Source organism: Prunus persica, chromosome G4 (assembly GCF_000346465.2).
Source record: "Prunus persica cultivar Lovell chromosome G4, Prunus_persica_NCBIv2, whole genome shotgun sequence".
Lineage (NCBI taxonomy): Eukaryota > Viridiplantae > Streptophyta > Magnoliopsida > Rosales > Rosaceae > Prunus > Prunus persica.
This window is the reverse complement of record NC_034012.1, coordinates 8,255,743-8,277,778: the sequence shown is the minus strand read 5'-3', so window position 1 is coordinate 8,277,778 and position 22,036 is coordinate 8,255,743. Positions and strand designations below refer to the sequence as shown.

General features: G+C 35.8%; 3 protein-coding genes across 3 annotated transcripts; 1 reads left to right on the top strand and 2 right to left on the bottom strand.

Annotated features, from left to right (window-relative positions):
- Positions 802-3,416, top strand: LOC18779127 (release factor glutamine methyltransferase). The gene is made up of 3 exons (XM_007211429.2): positions 802-1,689; positions 2,488-2,733; positions 3,095-3,416. Exons 1-3 carry the CDS (start codon positions 991-993, stop codon positions 3,224-3,226), a joined length of 1,077 nt encoding a protein of 358 aa, XP_007211491.1. The 5' UTR covers positions 802-990; the 3' UTR covers positions 3,227-3,416.
- On the bottom strand, positions 3,638-11,236 carry LOC18780784. Its single transcript, XM_007212315.2, has 9 exons — positions 9,673-11,236; positions 8,078-8,207; positions 6,965-7,452; positions 6,395-6,475; positions 6,167-6,271; positions 5,472-5,585; positions 5,271-5,354; positions 4,772-4,843; positions 3,638-4,427 (listed from the first exon to the last, which is right to left on the bottom strand). The coding sequence occupies exons 1-9, from the start codon at positions 9,991-9,993 to the stop codon at positions 4,161-4,163; spliced, it is 1,662 nt and encodes a 553-aa protein (XP_007212377.1). The 5' UTR covers positions 9,994-11,236; the 3' UTR covers positions 3,638-4,160.
- Positions 11,767-16,214, bottom strand: LOC109948953 (putative serine/threonine-protein kinase). Its single transcript, XM_020562956.1, has 7 exons — positions 15,951-16,214; positions 15,003-15,094; positions 14,504-14,619; positions 14,166-14,376; positions 13,611-13,848; positions 13,053-13,203; positions 11,767-12,400 (listed from the first exon to the last, which is right to left on the bottom strand). The coding sequence occupies exons 2-7, from the start codon at positions 15,070-15,072 to the stop codon at positions 11,963-11,965; spliced, it is 1,224 nt and encodes a 407-aa protein (XP_020418545.1). The 5' UTR covers positions 15,073-15,094; positions 15,951-16,214; the 3' UTR covers positions 11,767-11,962.

Sequence of the window (22,036 nt, the reverse complement as noted above, 5' to 3'; positions counted from 1 at the left end):
AAATAAAATAAAGATGGTACAAAGCTACAAGCTCCTTCTCCATGATAGAAATGTAAACAATTTGGGTCCACATAAACATGATTTGTGGCCTAATCTAAAATAATATGTTTAATTCAACTAATGTTATCAAATGAGGAGTTCAAATTAGTATTTAATCCATTTTTTAAAATACAATCCAAATTTTTCTATAACCTTGTTTTTTTTTAGAAAAGGCGATAGTAATTTTTCTATAACTTAATGGCTATGCACTTTTTCATCCCTTTGTTTTGTTTTAAAAAACCCTTAAAAAATCTCACCCAAAAAAAGAGGGAGGTGATTTTTCCACTTCCTTGTTCTCCACTTATACTTTTTAATCAATTTTGTTCTTTTTCGTTATTTCTCTTTCCTATTTTATCCTTACTCTACAATTCCCTTTAATAAGACATGTACAATCACTTACTAATATTTTGAAAGAATAAAAATCTAAGACTATTATGCATACCTTGCTCTTTGCATATCTAAGCTCTTAATGACAGTTTGGTTAGCAGCATTCTTTAGGTCTTCTTCCTGTAAACATGTTAGCCCAAAAAATTTATTATCGTTTAACTACAACAAAGATAAATAGTACTCACATACTTGATAAAAAAAACAAAAAAAAACAAAGAATTTAGCTTACAAATACTTACATTTCTATCCATTTCCAAAATTTGTTTTTATTTTTTGTTTTATTTTTTGTTAACTTTTCTTAATTTTAATTATGAATTCCTTAATGTAGGGTAAAGGTAGAATAGGAAAGAGAAATAACAGAAAAGAACAATATTAATTTAAAAGTATTAAAAAGCAAAAAAAAAGTGTAAATGGAGAAAAGAGAGGTGAAAAAATCAGCTCCCAAGAAAAAAAAAACCTTAAATTTGTGATAAATAACATCCCAAAATCAAACCCAGATATTGATACTGTACAGGGATAAAAGCCCAGAATCCCATTCCTCAACTTTCTGCACCAACATGAACGATGAAGCTAAGCTTCAGTCCAAAACTCTCAACATTCCTTAAACCCTCTTCTGTCACTAACCTCCATCGCTCCTTTTGCTCTTCTTCAATATCATCACCACCACCCACTTCACTCAAACCTCAAACCCCTCTCTTTCTGAAGCCACCCATACACTCAGCCGCCTCCTCAGACCTCCAGAAATGGCATGACTGGGCCAAAAGTCTCGCTTCCTCTGTTGGGTCAACGTTTGTGGACTTGGACAATGGCCCAGACTCAACCCTTTTGTGCAGAGAGATCAAATGGCTCATGGAGGACGCAATCGAAGAAGAATCAGAAGGTATGGAAAACAACCAGAGAAGCATTAGGCTAAGGGTGGCCCTGGAGGAGCTTTACATGTTATGGAAGCAGAGGGTTGAAGAGAGGAGGCCATTCCAGTATGTTGTTGGGTGTGAGCATTGGAGGGACTTGGTGCTTTGTGTTCAAGAAGGGGTTCTAATTCCAAGGCCTGAGACTGAGCTCATTGTTGATTTGGTGGGTGATGTGGTTTTGGGTAATGAAGGGTTAAGAGAGGGTCTGTGGGCTGATTTGGGGACTGGGAGTGGTGCAATTGCTATTGGGATTGGGAGGATTTTGGGGACTGGTGGGAGAGTCATTGCAACTGATTTGAGTCCTGCAGCATTTGAGGTGGCAGGTTTTAATGTGCAGAGGTATGGTTTACAGGTTAGTGATAAAATTCTACTTATCTTTATCTTGAAAGAAGAATGATAAGTGTGCTAAAAGAGTCTCTTTACAAAATGTGGATTGTAAACTGACATATGATTGTTGGGTTGACATTCTATGCTTTGTTTCATTATTAGAGATAGTGAATGGTTAGCTTTAGTATCTGCTAATGGCAATTGGATGTCAATGGAAGAGAAAGGGAATTTGTTATCTGGGTTTTTGGGATCTTGTGAAAGAGTGTTTACAGTAATATTGTAAAAATAAATAAATAAATAAATAAGTGGGGCTTTTGATATTGCGATGAACCCTTTCATCAGTAAAACCACCAACTTCCATTGCTAAAGTCATCTTGCACCTAATTCTAGAGCACATCTTTAATGGAAAAAAAGCAGCAATAGAGAACTCTTGTACTACAGAACGCAGGTGTGATAAAATTCCGGTTTACAACCATGCCCAGTTAGTTGATTTGAGATTCTAATTGTATCAGCAGTTATGCTTCATGTAACAGAAAGAATGGCAAGAGTAAGCTGTGCACAACCCAACTTTTGTCTATGTATTAGCAAAGGATTTTTGGACAAACTTTGTTTAGGTATGGGTGTCCTGGAACGTACGAATCTGATTCCTTGGTAAAACATTATGTTTCTACTGAAAAAAATACAAGCATATTGATTTCCAATTAACTTGAAGATGAAGGTTCAAAACATTTGGAATGTAATCTCTTTCCCCTGTTCTTTTTACTGCTTTCAAAGTTCTCCATTTTGCTCTATGCTCAAGCTCCAATTTTGATGTGCCAATCAGGATGTAGTGGAGCTAAGGCAAGGATCTTGGCTTGAACCATTAAAGGATATGGAAGGTAAACTCGCAGGTCTTGTAAGTAATCCACCATACATACCAAGTGACGATATCTCAGGGCTTCAAGCTGAAGTTGGACGACATGAACCCAAAGTTGCATTGGATGGTGGTATCAATGGCATGGATGATCTTTTACATATTTGCAAAGGGGCTGCTTCTATGTTGAAACCTGGTGGATTTTTTGCTTTTGAGGTATCTATTTTTCATTCTGTAAAAGTAAAGTGTTAGCATTTGTCCTTTAAAAGTTGAAAAGTACTACAATGAATGAACTGTAGCTAGTTATAATTTTATTATGGTGATACTTGTATGGAGATGAGCGGAAGTTGCAGTCGGTATAGTCAGTTAATAGCTAAATCTGCCATATATTCTGTGTAATTTAGGCTTCAGGTCCTGCCCATTATGCCCATTGCTTGTTTTGCTAGAACTACATGGTGTTTCTGAATGGTGACTAAAAGGTGTTTCATGTGCAAGATATAGCGAGATGCATTATCGTTTTCCACTAGTTAGTAATTGGTAACTTCTAATCTTCCTCATCAATCCTATATTGTTGCAGACAAATGGGGAGAAGCAGTGCAAACATCTTGTAGAGTACATGGAAAATGATGCTGGAGGCAGCTTTTGTAATTTGAAAATAGTTCCTGATTTTGCTGGTATTAATAGATTTGTTACAGGATTCCACAAGTGAGCAACATGAATTATGATCTCCTACATGGAATCTGAGTCATCCCTTTTCTTTTCTTTTTCTCTTACATGTAAACAAGAAATATTCAAATTTGGTGCCCTTCGGCCTCCCTTTATACGAAAGAAATGGAGCGTGGGTTGCCTCTAGCAAATTATAGTATGTGTACTAGTTCTGCAAATACTTCATTTTGTGAGTTCCAGCATCGCCAACACAAAGTCTGCATCGTTTTCAGACATATTGAAGACTGAAAAAATAGGCAATATTTTGTCAAAAATTTCATTTCGAAAGTGAGAAATTTGCCAAGAAAAACTTTTTGTATAGAACGTACCCAACCTGGCATTTTATTTGAAGGGTGGAGCTAAAGTGAAGTCATGTTGACAATTTTTTTGGAGTAAATAGAAAGAACAACTTTCAGGATTCAAATAGAATCATCAAATGCGCAATTTCCTCTTGTATACACACATCCACAATTGGGTTTTTTCTGTATTTACCAAACAAGAAACATGCCAAGTTGGCAGGACAAAGGAGAAATTTTATTGACAAGATAAATATGTACAAAAAAAGAGGAACAGTTCGTGGTGGATTTTCACCTTGTACTGAATCATTCAGGTACGACATTGAGATTAACTGACGTCATACGACTGAACATAAGGGGTTAAACGTGCAACAAGAGCAACAAAAATCTGGGCTCTTATGACTGAAACCCGGGCCCTACCCCTTTCGGTGGTGATACAAAGTGTGTTGATCTCTGATCTTAATTTTCAAGAGATCAAACAATTTCCTTGTCATCTTTGTTAAGCACCAACCTTTGTTTGGTGATACAAGCAACCTATCAATCAGTATCTTGACAATCCCAACTACCTTTCTTCCAGAAAAAAATCATTTGCTTTTTATTGGGATGGGCAGCAGATCTTCCGGCTTAGCCTTCTTGAGCTATTCAGCATGATGTTCTTCGCGATTGTCTCTTCACCCTTTGGGGCAACTTGAATGGACTCCAGCTCTTTCGGCGTTTAGAGGACTCACAAAAGAGGCCAGACGCCAGAGCTTGCTGAAGCCACACCTCAAATTCTTCTTCATCTTCATCCATCATTTCAGCATCCAAATCCCACGGGAACCTACTTGAGTTCGATCTCTGAGTTTTCTCCGAACCAACCATATTTACATGGAAGCTAGGCCTATGGGTGTTGGGCCTGCATGCCATTCCCTACATGGTATAAGTTGAAGCTGTGAGATACCAAACCTTTTTCCCCCTGGCAAAAGGTAAATCTACACGAACCAACACCATAATAATGGATCAAGAGCACATATTCTCTAAGTCTCTATAACATGGTGTTTTCAGCATGATATCCGACATTTGAACACTGATCTACTCAAATTAGACTACTTTCCAGATCAAGTTTTTAAATAAGGATGCTAGAGATGATTCGCCTGATTCATGTCATTTTCCATAATCCACATCTAGAAAGTATGTAAGGCAGAACATGCACAAATAGTGTAAGAAGAAGACAAATTTTCATAACTTAGATAGATTTTTTATTCAAACAGTACCTGACAAATAGCCCATTCTGACACATCAAAGATTTTGCTCTCAGCACAAACAAAGGCTCGTGGTATTTCCACCTAAAAGACAAGAAACCAAAGGGCCAACAACTATTATAAGGGATGCTTATATGAACATTCCGGCAAAGACGGCAATTGATCATGATTCAATTTAACAAATCATGTATATCAATGTTATATTACACAGCAACACTACAGCATTTGAATATCATACTTCCTTCTAATTACCGCTCAAAGAATTTTCTGCATCCCTTAATTTATATAGTAGATTTTGCAGCCAAACATTCCATCAAGCAATTTACACCTTTCATGGGAAAATTCTTTTTTTTTTTTTTTTAGAACATTGATAAATACAAGTGAGGACATCAGAACTATTTGCATAGGATAACAAAAAAATTCATCACGTCTTGATATTAGAGAAGTTAAAAATTCTCAAGGTATAGAAAATAAATTCTGAAAAATAAAAAGAAAATACTATGGAAATTACCTTATGATGCCTATTAAAGACTAGAGATCCTTTGTACTCAACCCATCCATCTCCATCCTTTGCTTGGTGATATTGACAGCAATCCTAATGCCAAAACAGAAATCAGAGGCACATAAGACTGAAGTGCAAAAATTAGAGAGAGAAGGCTTCAACAGTGTGATAATAATTAAAAAATACTAATGATAGAGAGCAATGTCTGACCTGGCACCATCTAGCCTTGGCCTTACTTCTGTTGGTGCATACCCATATATGCGAATTTCCACACTTAGTGCACTGTATACGTCTTGACTCTTCGGAACAATAATCTGGACCATCCTGCTTATAGTAAAAGAATGTTAATGCAATTTTAAGTAGGGGTTATATATGAGCATCAGTGAATTAATTCAGAGAGAAACGAACCAAGGAAAAACAGATTTCTGCAGTTAAAATCATTAGGAAAAAAGATACGTGAATAAAATGCAGACTGCAATAAGAAAAGATAAGTTTTTCTACTCAAAGTCACAATGAAGTCATGATACTTTTTTTCATACTCTTCATCAACAACAAGACATCATCCTGCACAATGAAGATGGCTCCCAACTTTCAAAAACAAACTAGGAAGTATAGCCACACACATGCTAAGCAACAATTAAGTTTCTTCCTTCTTTTTTTCTGCCAAGGGCAAAATCGACCTCAAACTTTTCCTTTGGACAATATTAGCATAGTTGATATGAGCAGGAAATTACTCACCCCAGAATATGTAATTAATATATTTTCAATTTGCAATTCCTGGCATAACACAAACATATCATATCCTTTACATCTCTGCTCTCTTTTCTATAGTTATTGATGACCTCCATCAAAATGGCAATCAGGTAACCTACCAATTAAGTCAATAAGCACAGAACATAGCTCACCTGATGTGAAGTACCATGGGACTTCTGGCACACACTCTTAGTCTTGGATTCTTCCTTCCGCAACTGCTCATCATAGTCTCGCTTCTTTGTGGAATCAGATAGAACCTAAAAATGTATTCCATTGTGAGTAGCGTATACACAATAACTATAATTCTCATTTCAGAGTCTCAGACATGCATTATGGGATAATCACACAACTAAAAAAAACAGTGCTTTGTGTATAATTACCTCATATGCACATTGAAGTTTCTTAAACGATTCACTGGCTAGTGCACTTCCCATGTTTTTATCTGGATGCACAAGCATGGCCTATACAAGGATAAACAAGTAATAAATGAGGTAAGAGGGGAGATAGTAAACTTCTAAATAGAATGAGTTATAATATATATACACACAAAAGGCACATACAGAGTAAGTAACCAATCCTGCATCATTAGATCCCAACCAGCAGTTAGGAATAGAACACTTGAAAGTGTTCTAATCTTCATTGTAGTGAGAGATCTAAAGGCTCAGTATTAGTAAAGAAGTAAACTATCAATCAAGACTGTTAATCACATGGAATCGTGTTTAATTGTCCGATGCAATATACATAACACACACACATAGTATAACTCATTGCATATCAGATTCCTATAAATTGTATTTAGTCACTAATGCTACTCCTTTTTAGTCAAATCCCAATAAAGCACCTCTCCCTTAAATAAATCATTTCAAAAGTAGTACTTAGAATGAGAAAAAAAGAGAGAACTCCCACTGGTGAATTCAACCCCTCAAGAAAAAAGGAAATATAATATCCACCTTCTTCCGGTATTCCTTTTTCAAAATTGCAGCATCAATTTTTTTGTGGCGAGGAAATCCCAGTGCTTCATAATGATCAATACTGTCCAATATTTTTTTCATCTCAACAGCTGAATTTATTTCCTCTTTGGCCACTGTACTAGGGGAAGATTCTTTCGGAACATCAATAACAGCTGAAGTAACTGGCTTGCTTGATGATTTACATGAGTGCACCTTTTCAGATTCCTCAGTAGGAATAGAGTATTCACACTCCCCAGAAAAGTCATCTTCAATAACTTCTTCTGATTGCTTCTGCTCTTCAAAGTGTGTGCTTTCACTCACATTATCACACCATTGAAGCATATAATTTAATGCATCATTAGAGAAGAATGCAAGGTTTATTGAGAGAATAACACCATGCCACCCAACTTGAACTTTGACACAATAAATAGCATATATAGTTGCCATCAAGACCACCAACCGTGCATGATTTAAGGAGAACAAATAACCTGCATTTGATTTGAAACAAGACTTAAGTATTTTAAACATCAATAGAAAAGCCAAAATATATCAGAATGCTGATCCATATATAAGACCTCTAAATGCAGAACTCTTGGAATTTTTGCAACAGATTGTTTAATACTAAGACCACTTTGATGAAATACCCAAGGTAATGCAGGATTAATCGCATGTACCCAAATGAACATGAGGACACTTATAGTCGAACTTAAAGACATGTTTTTCAAATCTTTTGTGATACAGTGTTTATTTGGTTAAATACAAGTCTTCTATGTTGATGCATTCAGAAGGCTAAAATTATATCTTCAGTTATTTCATTATTTCCTAGATATCATGTTGTGAATGTGAAATCATTCCAAAAGATTGCTGCAGAACTACTACATTCAACTCTAGATAGCCAGAACTGTGTGTGTTCATCACTTTCATTTTAGGTACATATTCAAGCACATAAGCCAATGAGTGGTAGATATGCACCCTTGCATGTTTCATACAGTATAAATAAAATAGCAACATCGGTAAAGCAAGAACAATGAGGGAACAGAAGACATTCAAAAGAATAACATCTCTGCATCATGTTACTGAATTTTAAATTCAAGGTCAAGAAAGTAGGCGTACCTCCAACTATAAATAATGTTCCTGTTATCCAAAAGTTAGCATACATCCATAAAATCAGAATAGCGAAGAGCCCTACTATAAAAAGTCCTGGAGTGTAACCCAAGTACTGAACAGCAGCTCCAGCAGCTCCCTGAAATATTGGGCCCAACCATAAGTGGCAGTTTTTCAAATTTTTGTTCTGTAGCTAGCAATGTATATACTCATTTAAGTTTATATACCAATATGTATTTGTATTGTTGGAGTTACAAATACTCCACAGATGTCACCTCATAGCTATCCATTATTCTAAATTAAGCCACCTTGTATAAGTAATGCCAAGACAATAAAGCTAAGAAGGTTCCACAAAGTCACAGAACATATCTAATAAACAATTCCTATTTATGCTGTTATCCAAAGTGGGGTGTGGCATTGGCCTCTTAAGTTTGAAAAGCTTCTAGAAATATAGCTGCTAAACACAACTCTTTCAAGTCTAAAAATCTTCTAGAAATAATCTTAATTCCACTGCAGTCTTTTCACAAATATAACATGACTGGCCTTTCTTCTGTTTACTTTCCCACCAGAAGGCCCTAATTTGGCAACTTAAGTAATTTCTACTAAGTCTTCAATAAGATAACCTAAAACTTGAAATATTTGGTCCCAGGTAGACCACGAAACCTGAATTCTTTAACCTTAACATGCAAGCTTCTGCATATGTGCAAACCCTCAACCCTTTCAATTGGGATTCCTAAAACCTTTACATTATCCTGTCCTGGCCTAGCTTACTTCATGAGCAAACATCCCCCAGCTTCCTAGTCTATCCTATGCCAACGCTTTTTCCACTCCTAAAACCCCTCTACGGAAAACCTTATCTATCCTATGTGAACACTGTCCACTCCTCTGAATAACCATTAAGGTTTTTTAATAAATGGTGCTTGGAACTATGTAAATTTGTAGATGTGTAATTGCAGTGACAACCATAGGCTATAGAGCACAAACGTAACCATAGTTATACTCACACTTCAAAGAGAACCACTCTTACTATGACTTAACGGTGAATAAACTTATAGTCGACAATGCTGACTTCAGTAAAATTATTCCACATACTTCAAATGAAAAAACAACATACGATCAAATTACCACACAAAAAAAATATATTCCACATAATGAAAATTAAAATATTATTCCCATATGATATTACACACTGATTTTTAAAATTGATGGAAAAAATGGCTTTCTTTTGAGACCCAAACACTATTTAAAGGATCCACACAGATCACGCTCCAAAAGTTGGATCAACCATTGCTTTCTCAGCTGCCAACTATGAGCCATATGCTACATCATAGATTGTCCATCTAAAAGACATCACTCCTAAAATACCCTTATAAGAAAATGGTCATTAAATCCTTAAACGGATTAGGACTTTGAAAGGAATCATAATTCTCTCTGATGCTGTCACACATCTACAAATTCCATGTTGTGCGACCCAATTATAACTTTCCATCTATATAATGAAATTCAAAGAATTAAGAAAGAAAAAAAAAATAGAAGACAACGCATTGGCAAAAGGCAAGAATTAAAATGCTGAAGAGTTTTTAAAAAATGAGAAGGGAACATACCATACTAAGAAGTACATAAATCAAGCAAGAAATGGAAGTCAAACTGAGAAAGCAACTCCACATTATAAGGAGCAAAGCCGCAGAACCCAACCCGAGAAAGGATCGAAAACCTCTTACAACACAGTCCCGCCAATAAATCAACAACAAGAGCAACAGCCTCCCCGTCTTGGTGCACCCACTGCACACCATCGGCCAATGCCGCTCTATGAACATCCCCATTTTATCTCTAAATCCACTGATCGCTGTTCGAGATCGCGAGTAAACGTGCTTGTGTGATAGCAGCCATTTCCAACCTTGTTTAAAAAGTCCTATGTCCTCCATAAATACAAATATGGGCGTATGAGATTAGCTGAGAAGCAGATTACTGTTCAAAATAAACCCTGCTACCTATAACCATCAATTTGAATCCGAAATTGGCAACAACTCAAACTCTGTGATGCTAAATCATCAAAGAAGTCCATAGAACATAAGAACAAAGAGCAAGTACAAAGCTTTATCTGATAAAATACCAAGCAAGCTTTATCTGATAAAATACCAAGCTGGAAAGGAGAAAATAGATGCAGCTCAAATTCACGGATTTAGAGCAGGATCTAAAAGCCCCAACCTCCCGCAAACCACTAGTAAATTGGATCACGTTCTGCTTTCATTCAACTCTCGTATTGCTTCACATGCAAGCTTCCAAAAAGCAGCAAAAACACGCTCAAAAGCTAAAAAGAACAGATACAAAATTCGCAAATATTCCGCTTTTTTGAAATAATGTCTCTCTAGCTTTTCTGACGCGAATGTCTCAGTGTCTATGAAACGAAACCCACAAGTAGTCCCAACTCCTAGACCAAGAATGGTAGCCTGGCTATACCAGTCTCCTCCAAAACAAATTAAACGGAGCAGATGAAGATGACCTGCAGTCCCGGTTATGGTGGAAACCCTAGAGAGAGAGAGAGAGAGACAGTTGAAGCACCGACAATGGAGAGGAAAGAGTTAAAGCCTTAAAGGAGGAAGCTCTAGGGGATTCGGAGGAAGAGGATTTGGGGGAGAAAGAGAGAGAGAGAGACAGAGATAAAAACCCTAACTTTTTACAGGCATTGCCCGTGAAAAAGAGAGTTTGAAAAGTTTAAAAAAGGTGTAGAAAGGAAGAAGAGAGAGAGAGGGAAGAAGGGGGGCCTTAGGCTTGCACAGGAAGAAGGAGAGGAGAGGAGACTACTACACTTGTCACATTTGTCACTTTGTTACTGTTTTTTTGGCATAATTATGACCCAGTAGGACCCACTTGACACCCGTGTTTTTCATTCCTTTTTTTTTTTTTTTTTTTTTTGCCCTCATTATGTTTGCTTAGTTGGGTTTTTAGTACTTACCACCACTTCATGTTTCTTTGACAATTTTCTATTCAATAAATAATAATGTCACACACCTACCATCTACTTATTACTTTAATACTTTACTTTTATTGTCAACATTAGAAGAATGTGATGTGAAAGGGAATTTATTAGTGGAATTCTTAAACATAAACAGGTTGATTCTGCTCCTTTGTAATTTGGGAATTGTCCTGCCTGGTTGGCAGATCATGGCTTCCCTTGTTTTTGTTCGTATATGTTTATAGTTATAGAACTCTAACCAAATTAAATCATAGGATACTGTTGTTAAATTGCAAATGAATCAAGACCGGACATTCGGACATAATTTATAATCTATTACTGAGTCAAGAAATTCATTATATTTCATCAAATTCGGGATATGATACGGTTTTAAAGGATGAACATCATGCTTGTACATGATTTGGTTAATACATGTCAAACTATATGAAGAGAAAATTACTTGCTTATAATCCAATTACTTAGTCAAAATACGTCATTTTCGGATATGAATTGATTAATACATGTCAAACTTGGTAATAAGAGAAGATTACTTGCTTATAATCTATTGCCAAGTCAAGATACGTCATGGCGTGAGACGGATCTGACATGATCAACAATACTAAAAAATACGTGATAGTATATAATACAAATATAGACTCTACCAGATTATAGAGCACAAGCTTGAGATAATTTCATTCCACTTGCATGTTGTGTGTTTGTGCGTGGAGTAGGAGAAAGCAAGGAAAAACAAAATCATCAAAATCTTTGAATTACCAAACCTTGATCCGTTTACAAAGAGTACCTCCGGCTAGAAGGGTCTAGCTGAAAAAAAAAAAAAAGGGAAAGAAACACAATATACAATTTACATAAGGACAGCAGGCCCCAAAAACCTAAATGGAATAAAAATAAATGAAATCCACAAATTTTGTGAGGTCATATCATACAGTGCCGAAGGTGAAGCTCATAGTATTAGCAGCTGAGGTTTCTGATGACATGGTTGAAATGAAGGTGGAAGTAGCAGCAGCTGAGGTTTCTAATGACAAGGTTGAATTGTCCTGGCTGTCTGAACCAGAGGACGCATTATTGGTACACGTAGTAGTCATTGTGCTACCAGGCTTGGCATTCTGAGGGGGTCTTACTTTGAGATCCATGAAATCAGATATTAACCCTGGCTTTGTTATCTTATTATCGTCAACAGCCTTCTCACCTCTTAGCATCTTGACCACGGATGACATGGACGGCCTGAGCTTCGGAGTGTCTTGGGTGCAGAGGAGGGCAATCTTTAAAAACCTACAAGCTTCCTCGGCATCAAAATCACCGTCCAATGATGTGTCTACCAGTCCAACAAGCTCCCTCCGCTCGTAGACTTGCCATGTCTGCAACACAAGAATGCACTAGTCATTAATAGTGCCCATGCCTACGATAATTGATTGGTTATCTGCAGTGTAGAATTCAATATAAAACAAATAATCAAACATATTTTTAGGCGAAGTCGATATGACATAAATGAATCAATGACTAAAACAATGAGTAGCATTTCAATAAAAATTCAGCCTTTTCCCTCATCACCGTGTCTTGCACACCTGCTCTTTGGTAATACAAGCCAACATGGCTATGAAGGAAGCTGTTATAACACACAACTCACATACACAAAAATTTGTAAAAACAACATCTGTACAAAATTGTCCAGCAACAAACAAATTGATAGGAAACAAGGTTGCAAACTTCAAAAGCCTTATCAGTTTATGTGCAGCATGTCAAAGACCAATTTTTTTTTTCTTTTAAATACCAACAGGAGTTTAGCAGTACCCAAATTACTGTGATCACTTAAGCCATAATGATTTTACTCCTTGACTCTATAATTTACTTTAATGAATTAAGAAACAAAAGGTCTTGTAACCAGGAAATATGAAAGCAAAACTGCGTCTACCAAAATCACATGACACATGCAAATGCCATCCAATGTTTTTCATTTAAACAAATTGAAAGAAAAAGCTTGTAAGGACAGAATAAATCTGAAATTAATACCCTTTCAAGCAGATACTGTTCGTCAATTGGTAGTCGTGTATTTGTATTACATCTTCCACTGACTATTTCCACAAGGAGCACCCCAAAGCTATAAATATCTGCTTTCCTTGTCAATTGCCCTCGTATTGCGTACTCTGGTGCCAAATAACCTCTAAAACCAGAAATATAGATGTAATTACAGGACAGTAAATGCTTGGATTACGATACATCAACAAAGATATAGACAGACATCCAAAGGAAGACTTAAATGGAGAAAGAAGAGAGAGCATTATTCATACATTGAACATAATAACTAATACTAAGAGCTCATCCAAGAAGGATATTCTAAGAAATAAATTATAAATTTAAGAGCATATGCATATGATTTGCATAGTTAAGTGATTCACAGTTGTGAACACAAAGTATGTAATTCAATATTGTGATACTGTTTTCAACTATTTCTTCTCAAAGTGAATTTTGTCTCTCTGAGGAAAAATATTGTAGCTCTAGTTTTGGAACTAAAAATAGATTTGAATTTCAATTCCCGATTTTAAAAGGAAAGAGATCATCACAACTTACATTGTTCCTGCCACACGGGTGCTAACATGGGTCATGTTGGGTGGAATAAGCTTTGCAAGACCAAAATCTGAAATTTTAGGCATTAGGTCTCTATCTAGGAGAATATTGCTGGCTTTGATATCCCTATGAATAATATGTGGACGTACTTCCTCATGAAGGAAGGCAAGACCACATGCAATCCCAATGCATATTTCACGCCGAGTTCGCCAACTGAACTGGATATTACTGTGACCCCCACCTGAAACGAAACAGTTTAAGAACATAAGTTTCAAGAATAGAAAAATTGATCTCAGAAAAGGATTGAATCAATTCTAATGGAAATAGACCACTGGATCTAAGATAACAGAAATCGCACAACTCATAATGTAAAAGGCAAGAATACAGAACTATATACTTAAATTTATTCCCGACAACTATTTGCATGAGAACTTCTCCTTTGTCATACCCAAGCACATTAGGTAACACATTCGCAAATTTCACATGCACCCTCATTAACTCACTCACTTGTAGACACCAGCAAGAAATTTCAATTCAAGAACAAAGCTAGGTAATTACCAATAAGAGTTTGTGCAAGACTATTATTCTCAAGGTAGTTGTAGACCAAAATTCTTTGGTTTTCTTCAACACAACAGCCGTAGAGCTTAACTAGATTTTCATGCTCTATTTTTGAGATCACGTCAATCTCTGTCAAAAACTCCTTCACCCCTTGTTTTGATTCAGCTGAAAGAACTTTAATAGCAGCCATTTTTCCATCTTTAAGTTGTCCCTGATAATTCACAATAGCAATTAAAATAGGTGTCATTCACAAGGTCCCGGGAGAAATAATATTTCAACTGAGATCAATGCACCACAGGTATACAAAACATATATTAAGACAGTAAATCCGAATATACCTTATAGACAGAACCAAAACCACCTTCCCCGATCTTATTGGCTGGACTAAAATCTTCAGTTGCGATTCTCATCTCTTTGTAAGTGTAAAGTTTAACATCAGGAATGCCAGAGAGTTCTGTTTACAGAGAAAAATTAGTAAGAAACTTATGGGTGGGGAATAAGAAAAGTGTCTTATCTTAGGATATGAGCTTGTCAATGAATAATAATCTCATAAAAGTAATTCTACAGACACCACAATAAATTACAAAATTATGGATACCAACTGATGTGGTAACATTTCATTTGTTCATAATTGGTTTCTCCCTTGATCTCATTTATTTTTCACAACTAAGATCTTCTTGTCATGTCATTTTCCAAATCATTTGGTGAATAAAATTTGGGAAGAATTTTGGTTCCTCTACTACTGATAAAAAATATATAAGTATTTTGTAGGAAAATAATCTATCCAGAAAATTATGAAGCTTCGCTATCCTTACTATGATCAGCGTTGTAGCCTACCTTTATCAACATCAGAACCGGGTTTTTTTGATGAGTTCACCCCTCTACATAAGAAGGAAAAACAACTCATAACTGTATGAACACTTCAAGACCTGCCAACCATTGTAAGAACACTATTATCCAGAAGCACAATTGTATGGAAATGCAATATCAAAGCATTTGAGTAAGATGTAAACTTTCAAGAATGTATCCAACGGCTCCAAATCGGGAACTAATTCAAAAACTTCATGAAGAATGGACTAATAAATTCTATGCAACAGAAAGAATTGTCCTTGTATCCCAACTAGATTTCATCCATTCATTCAGATTAAGTATGACTTCACATAGCAAGAAAATATGCCAAAAACTAAATTAAAATGTGACTCACAAATTCATAACTAATGTTTCAAAAAGCCATTTACCCTTGTTATCATTTTTGTTTCAAGCCTTCAACCTCTGACAATTGTTTGTCTAGACAACTTGGAAGTTGACAGGTCCGGAATAGAATAGAATTAATTTTCTTCAACTCCAGTTAATTATTTGTAGTCCAGTACAATACAACACCGAATCAAGCATGCATTGACTCCGAAATTCTTTTTTTTCTTTGGAAACAACCAAAACTATGAACAAATATGCAGCTAATCTGGCTGCTTGATGATGATATTTTACAAAGAAAATCCAAATGAAGAACAACACTCATCATGTGGGCTATTCCAATCTGGTTGTGAATCCACCAGTTTACTAAAAAGGTGTCAACTTTAACATAACTAAAGTTTAACCAAAAGGCAAAAGCAAAACAAACAGGTGAACAGGAGAGTTAAGACAGGTTTAACAAAGAAAAAACATCATCTATGTAAATTAGAGACATATTCAGGCAAACCCAACTTCAAGAAATCAAAAGGTAACAGAAAAAATGATTCAGAAAATAAAAAGATGGAAGATTGAAAAAGACCCAGAAGAGAAAATCACCTCAGGCGCTCAGAGAAAGAAAGATAGAGAGGGAGGTTCTTGGCTTGTTGCCGGTGTAGAGAAACTATGGCCTTTGGTCTTTGGAGAAGACAATGGAAGAGATTAGAAATAGGAAGCAATATTTGGGTTTTGTGAACTAATGTGAAAATGTGATTGGGAAGGTAGTCAGTCTCGGCGAAGTCTATATTGGTTGCGTACGCCCCTTTGAATTTTATTTCTTTCTGAGAGAGTCACTTCAAAAACCGAGCCAAAGACGACCATCAAAATAATAATGCGTAAATTTGGGTTTGGGGTGTGTTTTATTTACCAACAGAACATGAAATCAAATAGAAGAAGTGGCGCGTATAGCAGTTACTTGTACACAGTAGAATGGAAATTGTCAAAAAGTCTGATTCAAGTGTCATCCAAGACCCAGTCGTCACTTGGTGCTGCTTACACGTGTTAATAAATATGGAGTTTTCTTCAAGTTTCTGTTCTCTCTATTGCCATTTTTTTTCTTCACTCTCATAATATATATTTTTATCTACAGAGTACCGATAAGATAATTTAAACTTAGATGCTAAGAAGCAGTTCATTGTTCTAGTCAACTGACGTAATATTTATAATAGTTAAAATGACTTGAGTTTACAACCTATTTGTTCATTATCTTTATTTGTCAAAATTATAGCATTTCTCATTTATAGAATTTGACTAGCTAAAACGACTTGAGTTTACAACTTATTTGCTCATTATCTTCATTTGTCAAAATTGTTGCATTTCTCATTCATAGAATTTGACTAGTTAAAATGACTTGAGTTTACAACTTATTTGCTCATTATCTTCATTTGTCAAAATTATAGCATTTCTCATTCGTAGAATTTGACTCCACATTTCTCATTCATCAACTTACTTTCATGAGATAAAATTTAGTAGAATTTGACTACACATTTCTCATTCATCAACTTACTTTCATGAGGCAAAATTTATAGCAGATGCTTACTAGTTTGGTTCATCAATTTAACTCCATGCATGTTTCAGTTCTTCCTACCTTTAAGTTTGATTTAGCTAATAGATGGTGTCCTATAAACTTCTCCTTATAATTTACTTTTTTGTTTCTAAAAAACTTTTCACAATTTACTCACATATAAGAAATGTGTGAAGCAAATAAAAACTCATTAACGCAGACATGGGCTTAGCTACGTTGGTTATAGTGGATGTGCTCTCTATTTTGCACCCGAATTCGAATCTCTTTTTTCGTATTTTAGATTAAATTAAAATAGAATATTATTTATATAAATAAAAAAACTCACTAACATTTTGCAATATTTCTATTAGAATAATATTAATTAAAGATTATATTTCTTGTATTTTTGTTTTGAAATAATTCAAACAAAATTAATCAAGTTCCATCTTATTTGAATGTATAGTAAAAACTCACAATACGAGAACATGTCTGTTTGACTTGAAAGAAAAACCCCACTCTTAACTTAATTAAAACAACTGGTTTATTATTTGAATTATCAAACCAAATTAGTACGCATAAATGAGTAAAGTTGATTAAAACGAATATGCTCTTTACTCTGCACTTGAATCCGAATCTTTATTTCCACAATTTATATTAAATTAAAGTAAAATATTATTTATATAAAAAAAGTGACGGATTGAATTTGTTCGCTAAACCACGTCTCAGTGGACCCTACTTATTCTGCGTTTTCACACTTCCATCTTCGTCTTCTCCTACAAAAGTCCTGGCTGCTCGATGATGCTGATGTATTATTGAGTGCGTAAGATGAGCTGCTGCGTAAAGAATGTATTGTCCGTACAGCCACCAACTCATTACAGTCCCAACTAAAAGTATAATATAATAATAAATAAATAAATATATTCTAGTGGTGGCTTCAAGGGAGACCTTTTTTTCTTCTTTTTTATTTTCTTGATCAAAGGGTTTTACATGTTGAAGACTTTGGATTCTATTTCTTCAAAAGCTATTACGTTCAAATTTTAGCGACTTTGAATTATGAAATGGACCTTGGCGTGCTTGTTTTGTAGAGAGAAAAGAGAGAGGAGGAAGGGGGGGTGAGGGGGGTGTGGGGGCAGCAGCGGAGAGGGCATGATGAACGTCAAAATTAGGGAACATAACAGAAGAACCAAGATAATGAAGACTTGAAACTCTTATGGCCCTTCTAATATATGCACGCAACTCTTGAATTTTACTCTATTTTCTTGTTTGTTGTGGTTATTAAACTATCTTTTGTTGCTTTTATTGTTCTTTGTGTTTTAAAATATATGCCTTGTTATATGTTTTCATTAGAGCTTGAAGTTTTGGCCCCTCAAAATATAAATTCTAGCACCGTCTTTGTCTCTGCATGCGCTTGAAAGGGGAAGAAGTTTATTAAAAATGTCAAAACTTAGTTTATTTTCAAGAGAAGAACCAAGATAATTGAAAAAGTATTTATTAGCAACTTTAGTATCAATTCAATACCATCTACCCAATTCGATAAATTTAGTCACCAAAAGTAGCAAAGATGCATTCATTCTCAGTGGATTTGATTTACTAAATTTGAAGGAGAAATTACCACAACCCTGTTTGGTTTAATGGGTTTTGAGAAGGGATCTTGGCATCTAATCTTGCACTGGTCTCAGACGTATTTTATGGAAATACAGCAAGGGGACCAAGTCCACCAAAATCCAAAGTCCAAGAGGATATTAAAGATAACCCTACTCTACCTACACTATCTGAAGACTTGTGGCAGCTATGAAAGGTCTTCTGACTTTGGAATTCTTCTTGTTTTTCCTTTTGTTTTGCTAAAATTTAGAACATCTTCACACGGAAATGTCAAATTGCCAAGTGAAGGAGCAATGCTAAAACTTTAAAGAGAAAATTATTCAAAATTGAATAGTTAAATTCTACATGAAGGTACTCTATAAGGCCATCTCCAACCCAAGGACTCAAACCCAAAATATCCCCCAAAATCTCTCCTAACCCAAGAAAATGAAGGACCCAAAATTTGGAAAAACTCAAAATTGGACCCAAATATGGGTCCAAGTATTGTCTGGACCCAACACTATTCAATGGATCCCACGCTGAGGTGGCAGAGCATTTGGAGATGAGAAAAACACTAGGACCCGCGCTTGGACCAACTCTAATGGGCTTGTCTGTGCCATGGGCCACGTGTCGGCACTAGGTGAGAGAGCCGTTGGGCTTTGGCTGTCTCCTTTTTTTTTATATAAATTTTAAAATCAAATAGTATCAATTGGGCCCACATGCTGGCTGTTTCCAGCTCAAAGACATGTTGGAAAAGAAGAATCTCTTTTTTTAATTTTTTTTTTCTAATAGTAACTTTAAATTAACGATCTAGATTAAATCTAAGCTATTTTATAGGTAAAAAAAAGATCCAACGGTCAAAACCCCAAAACTCACTCCAAACTCTATAAATACTCACTCATTTCTTAACTAATCTCCAAAAATATTTAATCTATTTCTCAATTTATTTTTCCTTTGTCAATTTCATCAATCTCTTTCATTCTCATACTTTTGATATCATTTCAAGCACATCATCTTCTTCATTCTCATACTTTTCATATCATTTGAAGTTTTCAATGGATAATCGTGGCAATGCCATCTTTTCCTTTATGTTTCATGATGATTCAGATGATGAAGAACATTATTAGAGAGTGATAGAAGCCATTGTCCACCATACTTCACAGGATAATGAAGCCACCAAACATGGTGGGTCGGTAGTCAGTCGTGTGTACAAGAACCGTGAGAGAGAAGATCGCCATAGCAATCTCATGTCCGACTACTTCGTTGAAAAGCCACATTTTAATACCACCGACTTTCGTAGGCGATTCCGAATGCGGAAAGAGTTGTTTTACCGCATCTTGAATGATGTTGTCAACCACGAGCCATACTTTCACCAAAAAAAAAAAAGACAGGCTCGTCCGACAAGGGCTATCCCCTGAGCAAAAGTTAACCACTGTTTTTCGTATGCTCGCATGGGGATGCTCAGCTAATGCGACTGACGAGTACTGTAGATTGGATGATAGCACAGCTCTTGAGTCACTCTGAAAGTTTTGTTGCGCTGTTGAAGCCGTGTATGGCCAATGGTACCTCAGGTTTCCAAATCCAGCTGACCTTTACAAGCTATTGCACAAGGCAAGCAGTCGAGGCTTCCCAGGCATGTTAGGAAGTCATGATTGCATACACTGAGAATGGAAGAATTGCCCATCTTCTTGGGCAGGCCGGTCACAACAAAAAAAAAAAAAAAAAACCACTGTTGTGCTAGAAGCTGTGGCTTCGTACGACACATGGATTTGGCATGCCTTTTTTGGAGCCGCTGGATCCAACAATGATATCAACATTTTAGCTCGTTCTCCATTGTTCAATGATGTGGTACATGGAGTGACTCCTCATGTTGAATATATTGTCAATGGAAATCAATACCATTTGGGCTACTATTTGGCAGATGGGAACTACCCCCGTTGGGCTACTTTAGTGAAAACCATATCTTCTCCTGATAACCCAAAGAAGAGGCTTTTTGCACAAATGCAAGAAGCGTATAGGAAGAATGTTGAAAGAGCATTTGGAATACTACAGGCTCGATGGGCTATTGTTCGGGGCCCTGCACGTATGTGGTGCAAGGATAACCTCCACTCAATCATGATGGCTATCGTTGTGGACACGTATCCTCATCATTAGATTCCTCTTCAACATATTCGTACTCATCCTCCACAATCATGTTGTGCAAACTAGCCCAACGAGAGCAAGACAATATGAGCTGGAGTCAAGCATTACATATGAGTACCACCAAAATAGGCAGACTCTCTCTGATTACATGATTCTTCATAATAGAGTTCGATCTCCACATGTGCATCAGAGTCTTCGACATGATTTGATCAATCACCTTTAGAGGAGCTTTGGAGATGGTGAATGAGGTCGACAATTGTTTCAATCCTCATTTTGTGTGTTCAATTATGTTGTGTGCTTTTTTTAATGTTGTGTGTTTTTTTTATGTTGTGTGTTTACTTTTGGAATAAAATTAAATTTATGGAATTTCAATTTGTTTTAGGTCAAATTGTTCAAGAAATTAAATTATGATGTTATTTAAAAAGATTAAATGAAGAAAAGTTATCCATTAAAAAAAAAAAGACTTAAACAATTTAATAAATTTGCGGACTTAAAATTTGAGTCCGGAGGGTTAGGAGAAAAAATTATTTTAGTCCGGGCAAAACCCAAATAGTTACTTTTTGGAGGAAAAAAATTTGGGTTTAGCCCCTCATGGGTTGGAGAAGGCCTAAGTATTGTCAAAATTGTCAAACCATAGGGCATAAAGTCAATTGTTTTTTTAACATTTTTTTAATCTAGGGTACCACTGTGGTTTAATCTCTCTTCTAAAACTTTACCCATCCTATTGACCATTTGCTTTTAAAATTATAATAAAGTCACATATTATATTACATTTTGTGTTTTCGGGTGATTATTATTTTACGATTGTATCCTGTTAGATTCAACTTTTGGAATCAACAATGTTTTTCTTAATTGCTATTTAATAAGTATACTATAGCGATATTTTAAATTATTCCAATTGATGCAACGTGATAATAGATTGGCTAAAACCTTAGCCTAAAACATGTAACTCTGGAATCTACCAGAAAGATATGAGGAAATCTCAAGGTTTATTGATAAATTGGAATAACAAAACATAACCCTAGCCATGTGTAAAATATAGTTAAATACTCCTAGAAACTGTAGGAATAAACAAGGAATTAAAATAAGAAATTAACAAAGCTTCCAAAAACTATAAAAATATTAAAACTGAATTTCGGGCTACTAAACGATTTTGGATGCCTAAAAAAACCCATACATCATGGCTTAGCGGTGAGTTTTACTCATGACACCGTTCTCTTCAAATCGATGGGCCATGGGCCCAATTCTGAGCTCGGAGCCTAAATCCGTAGTTTGCCGAATTTGCTCTTGTGCGAACATCTCTCCATTTCTTCTTCAATTGCTTCTGCCATTTTTTCTACATCACTAATGTACGAGGAGGGAGATCGAACTCAAATACAAAAGGGCCAGCACACTACTTTGACTAACTGACCTAACTCAT

Bases quoted from the DNA above. Each gene is read 5' to 3' on its own strand.
- LOC18779127 (XM_007211429.2), top strand. From the start codon at position 991: ATGAAGCTAAGCTTCAGTCCAAAACTCTCAACATTCCTTAAACCCTCT. The intron at 1,690-2,487 runs GTTAGTGATAAA...TGTGCCAATCAG, and splicing joins TGCAGAGGTATGGTTTACAG to GATGTAGTGGAGCTAAGGCA. The intron at 2,734-3,094 runs GTATCTATTTTT...ATATTGTTGCAG, and splicing joins GTGGATTTTTTGCTTTTGAG to ACAAATGGGGAGAAGCAGTG.
- LOC18780784 (XM_007212315.2), bottom strand. From the start codon at position 9,993: ATGGAGGACATAGGACTTTTTAAACAAGGTTGGAAATGGCTGCTATCA. The intron at 6,476-6,964 runs GTGGATATTATA...ATCCTTGTATAG, and splicing joins AAAAGGAATACCGGAAGAAG to GCCATGCTTGTGCATCCAGA. The intron at 5,586-6,166 runs GTGAGCTATGTT...TACTATAAGCAG, and splicing joins CCCATGGTACTTCACATCAG to GATGGTCCAGATTATTGTTC.
- LOC109948953 (XM_020562956.1), bottom strand. From the start codon at position 15,072: ATGAGTTGTTTTTCCTTCTTATGTAGAGGGGTGAACTCATCAAAAAAA. The intron at 14,620-15,002 runs GTAGGCTACAAC...CTCTGTAAACAG, and splicing joins CGGTTCTGATGTTGATAAAG to AACTCTCTGGCATTCCTGAT. The intron at 14,377-14,503 runs GTATATTCGGAT...GTGAATTATCAG, and splicing joins GTTTTGGTTCTGTCTATAAG to GGACAACTTAAAGATGGAAA.